Below are 15566 nucleotides of genomic sequence, written 5' to 3'. Positions count from 1 at the left end.
TGGAAGAAACGCTTTGAACCTAATCCTCAGAACGCAGTCCACGAAACGCGCGCGGCGACGCACGACAGCACACCGCTGGGGCACCGAGAGGGCAGATGATACCCTGAGCACCTTTACATACATCCCTTAACCGCAAACACGGTCAAATCCTCCTTGAACGAAGCTTCTTCCCGGGAGTAGAGACTAGCGTTTGACGAACGGCTTCATCTAGAATCTCTGTGCCTGGCTTCCGACGCTGGGATTGCGGCAGCGCCCCAAGCGCGCCTCTTGAAGTCCTCATACGTGCGCGCGGGTAACGGCGCAGAATGCAGTCACCGTTGTTCGTTCTGTACCAGTTTGACAAGGTTCGAATATCCGGTTTTAGACATCGCACCGACGCACATGTAACAAACGGCCCCGAACGCTCAGCGGTTCGACCGATGTTGATTCGGGAGTGTCTACACAAAAAACCAGCGAGTGCTCTGCCCCACACGAGTAGCGGCGACACGCCTAAGTTGGCGCCGCCGCCACGCTGCGATGAAGACCACTTGGAATACGCTTCGGCGGTGCTAGGCATCGGAATGTTCTTTCCCTTCCTGGAAATAGGCAGCTGCAGTCTCTTCCCCGAGACCCAGGCCGGACGCGCGACGGTTCCCGTCCTTCAGCGACAGCAGCACAACACCTTTCTCTTCCTTCAGTCTACGAATCAAGGCTGTCTCAATTTCTCTGGCTTCCGCCTTGCTCCTGACTCGGACTGCGAGCACGCGCGCATGCGCCCAAAGGGTGGAACGGCTATGCGTCCGTAGACGTGTCTCGAGCCGTTCCGTCTCCCCAACGTACACATTCGCGCAAAAGGCCGCCGCCGTGTCCACCAGTGCACCAGAGGGCCCGGAGTCCCCGCCCGAAGGCGACCCCGGGACTGCAGCCAGAGCGCCGTTCGCGAGAACGGCGCGCCGCTGCGCGCTGCGAGAGACGCTGCACGGCGCGACGAGCACGTAAACGCATGCGGAACAATCTTGCCAGGGCGGCGGCGCGGCGAGACGCGCGGACAAGGCCGGCAGCAGGAGCACCGGCGGCGGCGGACGCGTCGCGGTCGACGCGCCACTGCGCTCGGCAGCTCTCGCCCCCGCCCGGAACGTGGGATCTGTCGACTGTGCTTCCTGGCGACCGCAGTCGCCGCAACCGTGTTTTGAGGTCAGTTCCTGGGTCGTTTCTACCAGTGCCGCGCGCAGTCTCTGGAGGAGCGCCTGGAGGGCCATCGCGGAGGATGCAAAAGCCTTCACCACAGACGCACTCCGTTCGGACGAAGCGAGAATCCCGTGAGCCTCGTCTAAAGCGACACCACACGCCGTCGACTCCCCGTCCGGTGCGCCTGTATGCTCAGGAGCGTTCTCGCGACGCGCGCGCGTCTCTGGGGATTCCGAGGTGTCGGCCGCCGTAGCCTGCTTTTCCTGAGTGCTTGCGGCCTGATGCCCAGACGCCGCCGACGGCGCTGCGGGTACACCCGACAATGCCGCCGGATTCGCGATTTCGTGCACTTCAGGAAATCGCTTCTCGGCAGCGTTTCCAGGGCTTCGCTTTCCAGCGCTCGCATCTGATTTGATAACGGATCTCGAGACAGCTGTGTTTTCGCGAAACGCTGACGCACCGGAGTCGCCGATCGCACAGCGGTCTCGCGTCGGATCTGCCACGTCTAAGTGCGCTTGCAGTTCGTTGGCCCGAGAGATGATACCTGGAGGCATGCCCACTTTCCACGCGGTTTGCATCGCGTTGCTGTCTCGGCAAATGCCGTCTAGGAGTTCGTACGTGTAGACTCTATCGTCGCAGTGAGGTTCCCCCGACTGCGAACTGGTCTCTGACGACCCTAGCAGCGCATGAAAGGGACGTGGGAGTTCGCCGAGATGCGCGCCCGGCCTCTCAGGCAGCACTCGCATTCCGGCGGCGCTTCCCGGAAGCGCCAGGGAGGAGGCCAGCTGTCGCCTGCGCACGCCCATTCGCTTGAATCGAACGTTCGGATGAAGGTCGAGCGGAAGGCGGCTGAGCTCATGGTGCAGGTGCGTGGACAGGACGCCGTGAGTGCTCCCGCGACAGAGGAGCTCCAAGGCGGCGCCGACGAACCCTGCGAGAACGAAACGCACCGACGGACACGAACCCACAGTGCGCTACGCAAGGGGACAGGGACACGCGATGCTGTCCCGCGGGCAGCTCGCCTGTGACGCCACACGCTGCTTCGTAAATCGACGGCGGCAGCCTTCAACGAAACTGAGAACCGGGTCACGACGGGAGGCGAAGATCCGCCAACTGGGTGCGCGTCGTCCCCGAAATCTCCTCGTCCCTATCCTCGACAAGGTGTCGCGACGCCGCTCGGCGCACGCCACAATGCCGACCCCTCTCAATCGGCTTATATTCCGTTTCCGTCCTGGCACGGGAGGGTTGTCTGCCTAAAAAGCCTATGCCCGCCCGACGTACCTGCTCCCCACTTGGGCGCTGTCCCTTTGCAGGGTTCATCGACAATCACAAACGGCGTGGTCGCCGGCGCGGCGTCGTGCGCCGCCAGTCGGAGAGACGCTCCGGGGTCGGAGCCCGCGGAAAAGGCTGCGCGCGAGAAGGTGGGAACAGGCGCCGGCTTCTCGGGCGGCATTGTGCCGTCGTAGCTCCGCGCCTGGGAAAGAATGTTGTGGAGCTGAGAAAGCTCTTCGAAGAAAAACGACTTGTTCTCCAGCGGAGAGTCGTGGGCCATGTACGACGACGCCAAGAACGCCCCGTACCTCGGCACCGTTGTACCTGGGCCGCACGGGCAAAACAAACCTGGAGAAGCGAAGCGCGCAGAAATCAGAGCAGCTTCCCGTTTGAACGGTCGAAAAACGGAAAGGATATCGACACACTTCGCAGCCCCTCCAAGGGGCTTCTCGAAACTTCGCAGAAACCGGGGACAGCACGGCCTTTCTCCACAGCAAGGTGGGGACGGCCGGTCTCAGTGGCTGACACACAGCGAAGGGTGAGAACTGACGAGAGTCGCGTTGACCTCAAGACATCACTCGTATTAACAGCGAGAGAAAACTACTACTCAGATGCTAGTATGATCAGTGCCATCGTACTGGGAGTGATACTGAGACAGGATTATTTATAAGCTTTTTCTCTCAAGACCAGAAGACGTTTCCCGCCCAGTCCCAGCCGAACGTGGCTTCGGTTGTGTGCACAGCTACGCCGACTCTCGCAACTAGCCAGTGACGGACTCCCGGACTGCACGCGCTCCGCCGAGGCGCCTCGTCCCTGCCGCGCCGCGCCCAGACTCAAAAGTCGTCTAGTCGCGGGCCTCGACTGAGGCGTGCTGCCTCCTTCCTCACCGGCATTCGCGAGGACGACGAGCGCGAGCACAGACCGACAAAAGGTGCTTTTCCCAGCCATGTTCTCGCCCGTCAAAACAAACAGGCCTTGCATGTCGAAGGAGTAGCTCACAGCCTCCCGGTCCTTTGAGGCTGGCTTCTTCTCGCGAACCGAATCGTCGCGCTCCGACGGCTCGGCCACCAACTCCGTTTCCCCCGAAACCTGCACCGGCAGACCTCCGCGCGAGGCTGGGAATGTCGGCACGTTCGCAAACATCTTGCCGCCAGCTCGATGCCCTCGCTCCTGCGTCGAGTCGCCTGCCTCGCTCGCTGTCTGCTCATGTGCATGCAACGCCTCCGCTTGTGCATGCAACGCCTCCGCTTGTGCATGCAACGCCTCCGCTTGTTCCTTTTGGAGGGCGCGCTGCCGGCGAAGCGTCTGCATATCAGGTCTAGGCATGTAGTACGGTGTGAGAGTGTCGACCTTGAGCTCCGCCGGGGAGTTCGGGTTCAGCAGTCGCGGCAGTTGCCATCCGCGCATGGCGGCAAACGTCGAGTGCTGGCTGAGGCTCTGCCGACAGTCGGAAGAGACACACGGGCATATTAGAACGGATATCGCAAGCCGGCGTTCGTGCTCCGCCCTAGCGGCGCCAGACTGCGATTGCTTCCGACCCCACGCACCGGCTTTCCCCCGCGTGGTGTCACACCGCGCAAGGCGACAAGGCTCAGCACCGGCGGCCCGTTCTGGCAAGTGTCCAAATCGCGTCCACTCCACAAGCTCGTCGAAATGTGTGTGGCGCCTCGCCCCCAGGCGGAGTCGACGGCGAGGCCTTTTCAGATCGTCCTGCGCTCAACCCGCAGATCCAGGCACCGGCCTAGAGCGGGAAGGATGAAACGCATGGTTGTTGCCGCGAGTCCGCCTTTCAGAATGCGAGGCGCGCGCGAGCGGAGGCACGGCACACACTACCGTATCGAAACCGTTTCCCGACCCTCGGCAGAGACAGTGCTTCCCTCGGCAGGCGCTGCTCGCCAGTTTACCTGCACAATGATGATGAGGTGTGCTGCCAACAAAATGTCGGGGAGCAACGGTTGGAGTTCCTGGCTCAGCTCTCGCAGCCGCTTCTCGACCGCAGCTGCTGCGAAATTCTTGGCGGCCGTGTACGCGCGCGAGCAGGCGGCTACACGAGGCGTCGTCCATGCGGAGGCAATCTGGTGACCGTGTCGGTCCTGCGAAGAGACAGTAGCCAGGTGGGAAACGGCATTCTCGGCCACTGGAGAGCTACGGAGAGTCTCATGCCACGCCATCTCTGACCAAAGACCCCCAAGACAGCCCCGAAGGTAGCTCGCATCGCGTGGGAAAGGACACCCCTTTTCAGTGCTGTGCATGTGGCCGTCCAAAAACCGCCGCTCTAAAAAATGGGTGCGGCCGAGAGCGTTACCACATGGAGGAAAACGAGGTTCTGGTCGGCTTCATACGCCGACGCACAGCCCAGCCGACGCTTGGCGTGTCCAGACAGCGCGTCCAGAGATCAGGGACTTTGTCGCAGTTGCCGACAGGGGACACGTTTCTGATTCATGCGTTTCAAGCGTCCATTCTCCTAGCCTGTCGACAGTCAGCCAACCTGCGGGGAAGGCGCGCGGCTCGAGACGCCAGCAGGCCTCACCCGGGGGTGTTCTGGCGTCTTGCTCCAATGGGCGTCCACGGCGCTCCGTCCCTTGCCAGGTTGCAAGTGTTCTGCGGTAGCTTCTCGCCCGGCGTTGCCGCCTTCTCCTTCGGACTCCGGCCCCGGCGAGATGCGAGTCATCTCGGCGTGCGGGCTTGGAACCTCAGGCGGCAACGCGGCCGCGTGTTGAAACCGTGCAGTGTCCTCGAAACCGTCATTCCAGAACCCGGTCGCGGCGTGGCTGTCTGTCGCGACACTCCCATCTGGGTCGTCCACCGCGTCCGAGATTTCGGTCTGCGCGCCAAAACGACTCCCGTTGGCCGCTCGTCTCTCTCGCCCGTTCCTGCCTGCCGCCTTCAAAGGTTCCAGCGGAGGTTTCCCCTTTTTCAAATACACCGACTCGTTCAACGTATCGCCCCACAGCCGTTTCTGCAGCGCGGCGAGAACGCGAGGCCAGGCTGCGTCGCCGATCTGCCGCCCTGGCGGCCCCGACCCCGTCGGCGCACGCGGCGCGGCGGGCACGGCCAGGCGCTGGCGCAGGAGCGCCGCAATGCTCGAGAACAACGTCGCGGGAGGAATGTGAAGGCTGTCTTTCCCCTGCTTCTCCAACAGCTGGGCAACGCGCGAGGACGGCGCAGGCGCAGAAGCCTTGGGGGACTGTCGCCGCTCGGTTGCAGTGAAAAGGTCGATGACATCCCGAGCCGTCAGCAGGGTCTTCTGGCCCGCGCTCGCCTGCTCTCTGCCAGGAAGGAAATCTTCAAGAGCACAGACGGCGGGAAGCGGCGGCATCGACGCAACGCCAGCAAAGTCCTCGAAAATCGCCACGAGCAGGTCGTCAACGGCAGCCGCCACAACCGCGTGGGCGTACGGAACGCAGAACGGCTGAATGTGGCCGCGGAAGCGTTCCTGGGTGACGGAAAAACGAGAGGGAGACATCGACGAGACGGCCGGGAATGAACGAAACACGAAGCTCAACACTGCCAAAACGGGAAGGCGCCAGCAATCCTAGGAGAGAGAGGCTTCTCCCCCGCCACGCGGACGCACCCAGGATGCACCCATCCGCCACGGTCTACGGTCCCCGAGAGCTCCCAGGCTATTCGTACCTTTGTCTGGAACGGTGGAGAGCCTAGTCTGAAGTGCATTCCTCCACACCACGCCACGCAATGCACAGTCGGCTGCGAAGACCCGGCACGCGCGAGCCGTTCCCTCGCCACAGACTCCCTGCATCTTGGCGATCTCTGTTGTGCGCAAGACCACGAAAAACGTGTTGCACACGTTGCAGCGTCCCGCGCTGGCTGAAAAAGCCGTGCGTGGTTTTTTTCGAAACGCGAAGCCAGCGTCGACCGGACGTCTCCGTCGCGGCTTTCTGCTTACCATGCGGCGGAAATAGTCATCGAGGATCGGCAACAACCCGCGCGTGCTGCTACTGGTCGCGTGCCCACCCGCGACTGTCGCCAGCGCGCGAGCGGCCGCCTCTGCCGCAGCCTCCCGAGCCGCCGCGGCCTCTTCCACCGCGCGCGCGGCGGCTGCCGCCGTGGCGGTTGCGTCGGCGGCCCTCTGGAGGTCTTCGTTGGAAAGCGCAAAAGCCGAAGGGTCGCCCGACTGCAGAGACTGAAAATCATGCAGCTCGGTTGCAGCTGCGAGGCGACTCATGTGTTCCGCGGCTGCAATCGCTGCTAGGGCAGCCCCCTCAGCAGCTGCCTCTTGTTCTTCCTCTTCTAGAAGAATCACCTGGGAGAAACGCGGCGAGCAGACGACACGGGGGAGACGCGGCGTCGGTGGCGTTCTCGGCTATACACAGCAGAAAGCGTCTGGGAACTCAAGGAAGCGACGGACGCTTGCGCGACCGTGGTCGCCGGACTTGTAACGGGGCTGGGGCCGCGCACGACCACACTCGGCGTGCGTGGCTGCCGTCCTCACGTCTCACTAGGTTCCGGCCTGCGTCATTCCACATCTCCAACGTTCACGGCCACCCGAAACGCTATGTACCCTACCCTGCGAGCTCTGCAGCGCGGACACGAACCTGTTCGATCAGAGCGATCGCCTTCTCGACGCCTTCCAAGAAACGTTCCTGTGAAACCTGCTGCTGCGTCTCGTGTTGCAAAACGGTCAGCAACGGCTTCAGCAGGGAAGGCGGGTAACGCCGGAGGCAGTACCTCGTCGGCGCAAGGAGGGTCAAGACCTCCAGGAAGAATCTACTGTTGGCCTGGAGGAAATGCACAGCGATTTTTACAGGCACACCAACGGCCGATCCGCGTCTTTCAGTCGCCCAAGGCTCGGATGGCGGCCGGACGCGAAAGTCAGCTCGACGCTAATATTTACGCGACTGTCCACCGCACATTTTTTTGTCCACAAGACGGCAGGAGGAACCCTTCCAACTTTCCACACACGGTGCTCGGTCTTGAGTGACTGCATCGGGGAACCTCCACACCCGATACACACAGTGTCGACTGTTCCGAGAAGATCGACTGTGGATGCATGCTCCTGCTCGAGAGCGAGACGAGACCTAAACTCCGGTCGAAGGCTTACGGATCGCGACGAAATCACTTGGACAAGCTTGCCGGCGTCCATGACCCGCACGGACGGCACAAGCAACACAGGCGCGTCTCCCCCGTCACAAGCTGCATGCGCTGCCGGTCTCTCGGCTCGTCTGGCCTGGCCGAGCTCTGGCCCCTCACGCGGAAACTCGTCCCCGTAAGCTGGATTCGCTTCAGAACCAAAGACGCTCGCACCTGCCTCTACGCTGCTGTGCGCAGGACGCGGCGGGCGCGGTGCCCCGGGCAAGTCTCGATCGCTTGCGACGGACTGCATTGCGCTTTTTCGAGGCGGCGAGTCTCGGCGGTCTCCGGACTCCCCTGAGACATTCGCGGCCTCCCTTGCGGCGGTCGAGGTGCTGTCGGAAAAGTGCTTCATAAATGTCGACGAAAGTCGGCTGTCCGTACACCCGAGACGCACCAGTTGCCGAAGAATGCTCTGAATTGCATCCGCCACAGCGTGCGGTGGAGGGAAGAGTAGAAGCCTCTGAATAAACCTGCAGATGACGTGTAACACGTCCCGGAATGATCGATGAGCTGGGCACGACGGGCGCAGGCGCATCCTTCCACGGCAAGGCATGCTTTCAAGGGTTCGAAGAACCGCATTCATCGGACAGCAGGCACCATGGAGAGAAAGCTGCAAACGTACCGAGTGGCCGTGACGGGAGCGCCAGGGGGCAAGGCGGCCAGATGCAGCGGCGGCACAAGGAAGGACGACGTGGAAGCGACAGTATTTCCTTGTCGGCCGGAAGGCTTTAGAAGCCCGAGTTGCGACGCCGTCGACACGTACAGAGGGTGGGGTCGGTGGCGGTGCGCCTTTGCCAAAGACGCACTCTGGTTGGTGTCTGGAAAGCTCTCCAGCGCTGCGGCTGTCGCCTGCCGCGCCGCGTCTTGGTGCGTGTCCGTGGGTGCACCAAAGACAGCCCGAGGAGGTCCAGCTGCAGGAGCAGATTCCTTGCACTGTGGAAAGCCTGTCGAGTGACGAGTCGACGGCGAAGCAGGCTGCGATGATGGTACGTCTGAGGGGCTGATCACGCCCAGATCTGAGGGACTTGCTGCAGGCTCTGGAATTGCCGCCGCTGGGGAGAAGTAGTCCAGATGGGAGCGAATTGTGAACTCAGAGTGAGGAACCTGGAGGGATGCGGTGAGGTGTCGAAGCACGGCTCGGTGGAAAGCTGAGGGCGAGCTGTAGTCCTGGATACCGCAAACGGCCAGCCGCAAAAGCCCACAGAAGGAACGCACTTGAACGACGTGGGCCAAGATGAGTGTATTCACGGAAGACTGAACAGGAAGGCATCTCAGTGGGCGTAACGTCAGCAGGGGACGCCACAGACGTGTGAACACGCACACGGCGGCGGGGGGTTGAAGAACCGACACGACCCGTGGAGGAAGCATATCTTGGACAACAAGGAGGGCCCTTGCAGCGGCTCTCGCGGTCGAAATAGTCCAAAAAGAGGACGCAGCAAGTGTGAGCAGCTCACCCTCAGGTATATTTTCTGAAGGGAGGGAAAGAGCCGGCGTGCGAGCCGAGTGGTCCCGTCTCGCGCACCCAGCGCCGACATCTGGTGTACATACAGCTCGGCTCGAGGCACCCCTCCGGTGGCCGACGCGATGCGCATCTCGACGCCTTCGGCCGTTAAGCCGCCTTCCACGCGTAGCGTTCGCTGAGGAACGTCGATTTCTCCGCAAGCGTAACCCGCACTTGGCGAGTAATACAAGGAAAAGACAGGTTGGGAATCCTGTGTGTGTGCACCTGAAGCCAGCCGAACGACAGAATGCCGCACAAACCAGTCGGTAAAGAATCTTTCGAGATGAACTGCGTTCGTGCCAGCTTTTTCATTGAGTGACTAAGCTTCCAAACTGGTCTGTGGGGTCTTGACCTTCAATCAATAGAGTCGAGATGGAATTTCACCGAGACGCTGACCCACATCGGGTAACTCACACGCGATCTGAGATGACTTCACCGGAGGAATGTCAGGTATAATGCATGCAACTCCAACGAGATGTCGCTTTCCAGCTGTGTGCTGCACCAGCAATGTCTCCCTACAGCATCCTTGCAAAGCGCCTGTCAGTCGCGGGAGACGCGATGAGAAAAGCGAGAAGCAGTAACCTTCGGACGCAGTTTTTAACTGCTTAGGAGTGCATGTACTGCCAGACGAAGCGCACCCCCGCAACCTCACCGATTTCACCCTCATACAGCGGCATGTGGGCGGGGAGATACAAAGGCGAAGACGGCGAGACAATCTGCGTTAGTAGCCTCAGCTTGCGGTTCCCGCCTGGGGCGATCGGAGTCGCCGCCACCGGAGAGGCGAACTCCTCAAAAACGGACACGGAGAAACCCTGTGACCACACACAGGGAGGTTCGGAATCCACGCTAGCATGTGGGGACTCTAGAGCAAGCAGTCGGCGACGCTGAAAAAGGAGCTCGCCGGATTGTTGACGACCGCAACCAGAGAGTGTCAAGCTCGCTAACGGTTGTCTCGGGAAATTCGTGTCTTCGCCGCCTGTCCCGTTTGCATCCTCGCAGTTCGGGCTCGGTAAAGCAGGAAACCGCGAGGCAGTGGCGTGCGTGGCCAAACTTTGAGGCCAGCAGCTGCCACGCATTTTTCAAGTGGGATGTCTTAGATCGACTGCAGTGGACTCACTTCACTTGTTAGGCAATCAAGTGTCTGTTGCAGGTTTTGCTTCGGGCAGCCAGCCTTAGCCTTGCCACCCATCGGGTTCAGCCCGCAGTACTCCACAAGCAATACAGCATCCAGGCCATACGCCTCGAAAAAGTCGCCGACCTGTATAATGAAAGACACCGACCTCTCGAAACAGGGTGGGAGGAAACAGCTCTCTTCCCGGGGTTGAGAGACAGCTGAAAGCAACACCTAAACCGTATCCAGGGCCGCCAGACACCGCCGATGCATGACGTAGTACGTGAGACAGCCATAACGGCACGTATGCCGCTTTTCTGCAAGCATCAATAGGCATGAACTGGGAGAACCCTGGTATTCAAGGACAGTATCCCCCTGCACGCTGTCGCCTAGAGTACTCGCCTGGATAATAAGAACTTTGTCAGGTCGTAGTCGTTTTTGTTCCCGTACGAAGACGAGGAGAGGTGGCATATGAGGTGAATCGGGAACCATCGACGGATGGTCAAAAGAAAGAAAAGATAGCAGTCGCCGTGAAGCAGGTCGAGAAAACAACGGAAGCCTCGCCAAGAAAATCGGATGGACTGCCACAGAGGGAGACCGGCCACTCTCTGCGTAGGAACGCGACGCAGAGCCGTTGCCTTCTGCTGGCCTTCGACTGGGCATTGGCGCTAACAGGTTGTCTCGTGTCTGCACTCCCGGCCGCTCATGCGTGTGCACGAATTGTTGAGGCAGGCGGATTGCGTTAGAAGAAAAATGCGGCGGCGTCTTTGCAAGAAATTTGAGTTTCCCTTGCAGTGGGAACTGCACCGTCGGACTTGCGGAGCACGGGTCTGGATGGACACAAAAAGGAAGGCCTCGAGAAGAGGCCAGAAAGCTCAACCTTGAATGGTACGCAGGCAATTTGCCTGCCGCCAGGGCAGGCGGAGAAAACAAGTCACTCGATCCACGCTTCCGCGTGGCACGCGCGCTGCAGTTGTTTCCTCGCTTCGCGACCTGCTGAGGAAGATTCGTGGAAACGTGAAGGCGCGCCTTGCCAATGGAACACAAGGCTGCCGGCGACAAGGACGCACCCGTGATTGCACACGCCCGACCCTGCCGGTAACGGTCCTGCCGCCGGAACAGCGCCATCGGGAATCGAGCGTTGACCTCCATTGAAATGCACAGGAGCGCAAAGACAATCGTCTGCAATTTCCAGCAACGGTGGGCGACAGCAAATGAAGCGTGAAAGACCGCTACCCGACCCGAAGAAGCCGGCATGAAGCCGATGGCGGCAGTCGGGCGAGGTATCTGCCCGTCAGTGAAGTGCTTTTGATGGCCGAGGTTACGACATGCAGAATCCCCTCCCATCCTGGGTCTGGTGAGAAAAAGGAAAGGGCACCATTGTGAATCGCCGGTGCCGCCGTGGCTTTCCGGTAGTCAATGTAAAAGCGCCTCGTCCGTCAGTACCCGCACAGCTGGACCGGGGGATCGCCTCTACCCGTCTACTCAAGGACGAGTGACATCGATACAGATGAGCTCTCCAGACCATGACACACCGGGTAAAAAACATAAAGTATCGTCGAGGCCCTGATTTAGCCGAGCGCGTCACACAAAGCTGCCGCGATGTTTGGCTGCCTCTCGGGCGCACACCCGTGGACTAAGAAGCGCATACGGAGACACCCTCCAAAGGTGGCCCCTGTTCAAAATAAGTGAAGGTTGTCACTCTTGATGCAAACATTTGATACAAATCATCAGGTGAACGATTCCTAGAGCCTCTACATGGCTCCAACGAGTAAAATGATGCAGATCCCACATCACACCACATCACACCTAGTATGTCGTGTCTTCGCTAGAGATGCTCGTGTCGGCGACCGGCAGTGCATGCAAACTGCAGACATGGCCCGAAGCAGCTGACACGGTGTTGAATGTGCATGCTGCGACTCAAAAAAATGTCACTGGACGCTAGATCAGTTTTGTTATGTACTTTCCGGTTGTTGTTCCATCATGAGGCCTAGATAGCATGTGCTTGAAAAGGTCTTGGGTAGAATGGCCCTCGAACGTTGCTGCCGAGGGATTCAGTGCAGCCTCGGTCTACGTTGGGCTGTTGTGTGTCTTGCGTGTTTACTGTGCGGGCCTGCAGTCGGGACTGCCTTCATAATTCCTCAACGCAGCCTACAGAGCTTTCAAAGTAATTCCCGTGTTCTCCCCTCTGTTGGAAGGTGGTGGTATGTTGGAGATACAGCTGTGAAACAATGTAACGGTTGGTTTCAGCAGCCAGGACGGTCTCGTCGGTCATTCCCTGGGGTTGTTGATCATGGGACGACCTGGCCAGCTGTCATAGAAGGATGTCCTTCTTTCGGAGATGGAGTTTTGCATGGAATAGCAAATCCTAGTGACTGGATGGAGAGTGAACCCACAGAGCTAGGGCTGGATGCGACACCCTCCAGTGTTTCACCTGAGCTACCGGAGCCTGGACCGCAGCGGAGCAGCTTCTCATGGGGAACTCGGAAAAGGTAGCGTCCACAGAATGGTTCTTCGAAATTGGTCCTTCGCATTCCGCGATGATATGTGTCACATTGGCTATCACCTTTGCAGTGGAACCTCTTCTGCACACAAGTGCAGAGTTCACGTTATCGAACGGAAAGTCCTGGCGTTGTATGCGGTGTGAGGGTTGAACAGAGGTGAAGCCAACTGTCTGCCGTCTACTGCATGGGACGTATGTATACGTTAAGAGTAAAGTATCCATCTTTTTTTTCTTTCACTTCTTCGGTGTGCGTGGACAGGTCCTATGCGCGGGTTCAACTTCCCCCTGGGTCAGGAAAGCTAACGATCAACAACAGAGACGCAGTCGACTATCTTCAGGACAATCCATGGTGGATCCATAATTGCATTGCTCCACTGATGGAACTGCAACTGGAAAATGAGTTCGATGTCATTGCAGAGGTAAGCCTCTTCTGTCTGCTTCGGGTGGGCATGGGTCTGTTTCGCAGAGAAATCGACTGGCGTCACTCCTATGCTTGCTTGTCTTTGAGATCAGGCACACGGTGGAGGCCTCGGTGGGCAGTCCGGGGCAATCATGCTTGCTGTCGCTAGGGAGATTGTGAGACAGCGACCAGAACTGCGACCCCCACTTAGGCGAGCAGGTTTCCTGACCGTTGACGCAAGGAAGGTCGAGAGGAAGAAATTTGGACTCAGAAAAGCCAGAAAGAAGGAACAGTACAGCAAACGGTAGTGGCAGCAGGTTATGGCACTGCCCAACGCGTGCAGCATGCTTGTGTGAAGGCCGTGCTGTGTGATGGCTGTCTCCATCGAGAAGAAGCAGAAGAACTAAGCGCCTCATTGGCGAACGGCGCTGGTCACGTTACCGTGCCTGTCACCGCACTAGAGGCTTTCTGTGACAATCTTCACAGCTGGCACAACTGTACCAAGGGGCGTGTTATTGTAGTACTCATCTTGAGTGATGGAACCGTTACGTCCTGGTCGGCGTCCTGGCGGTACCGGCACCAGTTCCACCTGGAACAGAGGAGACGATCATTTGCATCGGGTCAACAACATTTGGGGTTCCCTGGGTGGCTCACTGTTTCTCCTCGAAGTTGCTGACCATTAATGGCATGTTATATTCCACTGTATGTGATGATTTTGATCATGGACTGGCCTACCTCCAATAAGCGTTTACGGGTGGCAAGAATCCAGCCGTCCTCACCGATGGGATTTGACGGTGATCCTGTGTGGCAACCATTGGAATTTATTACTCGAAAACGGACCAGCAGGTTCTTACCTCTACAGAAATAAGCCTCGTTTTGTCTTGGAGTTCCAGGTGCATCCGTGGAACTCGCAGCATTCTGCTAAGAAATAAGACCATGTAAATGGACCCTTGGCCTTTTCTAGACTTACCACAATGAAATAGGAACAGGCGGGATTCTCATCGCATCTACGCGGCAAGCTACCATATAGACGCTTGGCAAGAGGGCATCTGGTCTAGTCGCTTACGCCGCAGCTGCATCGGCGAACGATAGCAAACCGGAGACCTTTTTGATACGGCTATCGCCGGCGCATACGTCCTGCACTCCTAGTGTGCAAAATGCTGAAGTACTGGAGCGTTGCTGGCTTACCGCGCTAGTGTTGATGTGGATTGTATAGTTTGGGGCGGTGGCTGCGGCAGGTATATAGATTTTACCTGTTGCGAAACAAGCGTTCACCAGATAGAAAACGAACCACGAAGCGTGCTGCCTTTAACCATCAGCACCCAATCTCCCTTTCGCGTCGAACCCATCCATCCTTGTCCTGAGCCATTGCAAGCTAGAACCGAAGGGTTGTGTCAGTGGTCATCGCCCCGATTTCCTACCATTACAGTACCTATCACAGTCGCCGTTGGCTACGACAACGGAATCCGTTTGCAAACACGACACTCGTACCAGCTGGCGCCCGTGCCCGGCAGCAGACCCGTCTTGAAACCTGCGGGCAGAGGCTCGTCGATGGCGTGTGTGCGTCCATACGAGAAGAAAGTGCATTCCGGTTGCGCAACGCACGCCTGCTTAGCTTCTTCAATGTTTTTGGCGCCCGACTGCAGAGTAGCAGCACCCGTAATGCCAGTCAGGACTGCGTTTTGTGTTCATCCTACCGTTGATACGTCCTGAGCACGTTGAATAGCCTTCCCCTCGCAGTAGGTTCGAGTGTGCGGAACAATAAGAAAATCTTCCGCCAGGGATGCTTCATTACCAACCGCCCCTTCGTCTGCTGGACCTACTGGCGGCTCACCCCCGGCCCTCGTGTCGCTTGACAGTGTAGTGTCTGCATTTACCAAGGCTGTTTGAGCGCGTAGTTCTGGTTCTACAAACCGTAACCACTGCTTCTGGAGGCCGAATGGCGGCTGATGAGCACTGATGTGCCTTAGCTTGGTGAGAGATTCGACGCCTTTATGTGATTTGAAAGGTCTCGTTTCTGAACGGCCGAACGGTGCGACAATGAAGCAGGCACCTGCGCCCAGCAGGAAGCAAATAGCCGAATTGGGCCTCATTTTGAATACCAGGGAGAGAGACGCAGCGGCGCAGAAACGTAACCAGCTTTGCAAAAAAAACTGAAGCCTTGCTATTTCCACGGCTGCGACTGTATGTACACAGGCCGCAACATCACGCTAGTGGCGGTGGCACGTCAGACTTTTTGTTGAACGCTCTTGTGTCACGAACATCGCTCGGTCAGAAATACGAAGCAACCTCTTTCCGTGTGTGCCTAATGCCCCGGTACATGAGCCTGAGCACAACTTGATATGCTTTCTGTTGCATAAACCCCCCCGCTGTGGTCCATCCGGAAGGACACACCGCTGCACAGACGGGCAACTCCACGTGGTAGACTCTCGGGGCTGTGTTCTACATCCGCACAACATATTTTCTCTTTTCTATTTTTTCGGGGATCTAGCGATACCGTAAAAATCCGAGGGCAATCAAC

At 58.7% G+C, this 15566-nt stretch overlaps 3 protein-coding genes across 3 annotated transcripts; 1 reads left to right on the top strand and 2 right to left on the bottom strand.

Annotated features, from left to right (window-relative positions):
• Positions 1-548: 548 nt before the first annotated feature.
• NCLIV_061540 (putative mismatch repair protein) lies at positions 549-11294 on the bottom strand (the record flags this gene model as incomplete). Its single annotated transcript, XM_003885706.1, has 13 exons — positions 549-2098; positions 2449-2763; positions 3327-3876; positions 4344-4532; positions 4970-5875; positions 6344-6700; positions 6993-7175; positions 7499-7901; positions 8153-8784; positions 8985-9256; positions 9684-9843; positions 10149-10289; positions 10731-11294. 13 exons carry the CDS (start codon positions 11292-11294, stop codon positions 549-551), a joined length of 6222 nt encoding a protein of 2073 aa, XP_003885755.1.
• Positions 11295-12167: 873 nt separating this feature from the next.
• Positions 12168-13353, top strand: NCLIV_061530 (30S ribosomal protein S9, related; the record flags this gene model as incomplete). The annotated part of the gene is made up of 3 exons (XM_003885705.1): positions 12168-12634; positions 12905-13064; positions 13159-13353. The coding sequence occupies 3 exons, from the start codon at positions 12168-12170 to the stop codon at positions 13351-13353; spliced, it is 822 nt and encodes a 273-aa protein (XP_003885754.1).
• A 1380-nt stretch (positions 13354-14733) lies between these two features.
• On the bottom strand, positions 14734-15138 carry NCLIV_061520 (conserved hypothetical protein; the record flags this gene model as incomplete). The annotated part of the gene is made up of 1 exon (XM_003885704.1): positions 14734-15138. The coding sequence occupies one exon, from the start codon at positions 15136-15138 to the stop codon at positions 14734-14736; it is 405 nt and encodes a 134-aa protein (XP_003885753.1).
• Between the last annotated feature and the right edge of the window lie 428 nt (positions 15139-15566).

The sequence above is a fragment of the Neospora caninum genome, chromosome XII, assembly GCF_000208865.1.
Source record: "Neospora caninum Liverpool complete genome, chromosome XII".
Classification (NCBI taxonomy): domain Eukaryota; phylum Apicomplexa; class Conoidasida; order Eucoccidiorida; family Sarcocystidae; genus Neospora; species Neospora caninum.
Note: the sequence above shows the minus strand (reverse complement) of the source record. Positions and strands in the feature narration are given on the sequence as shown.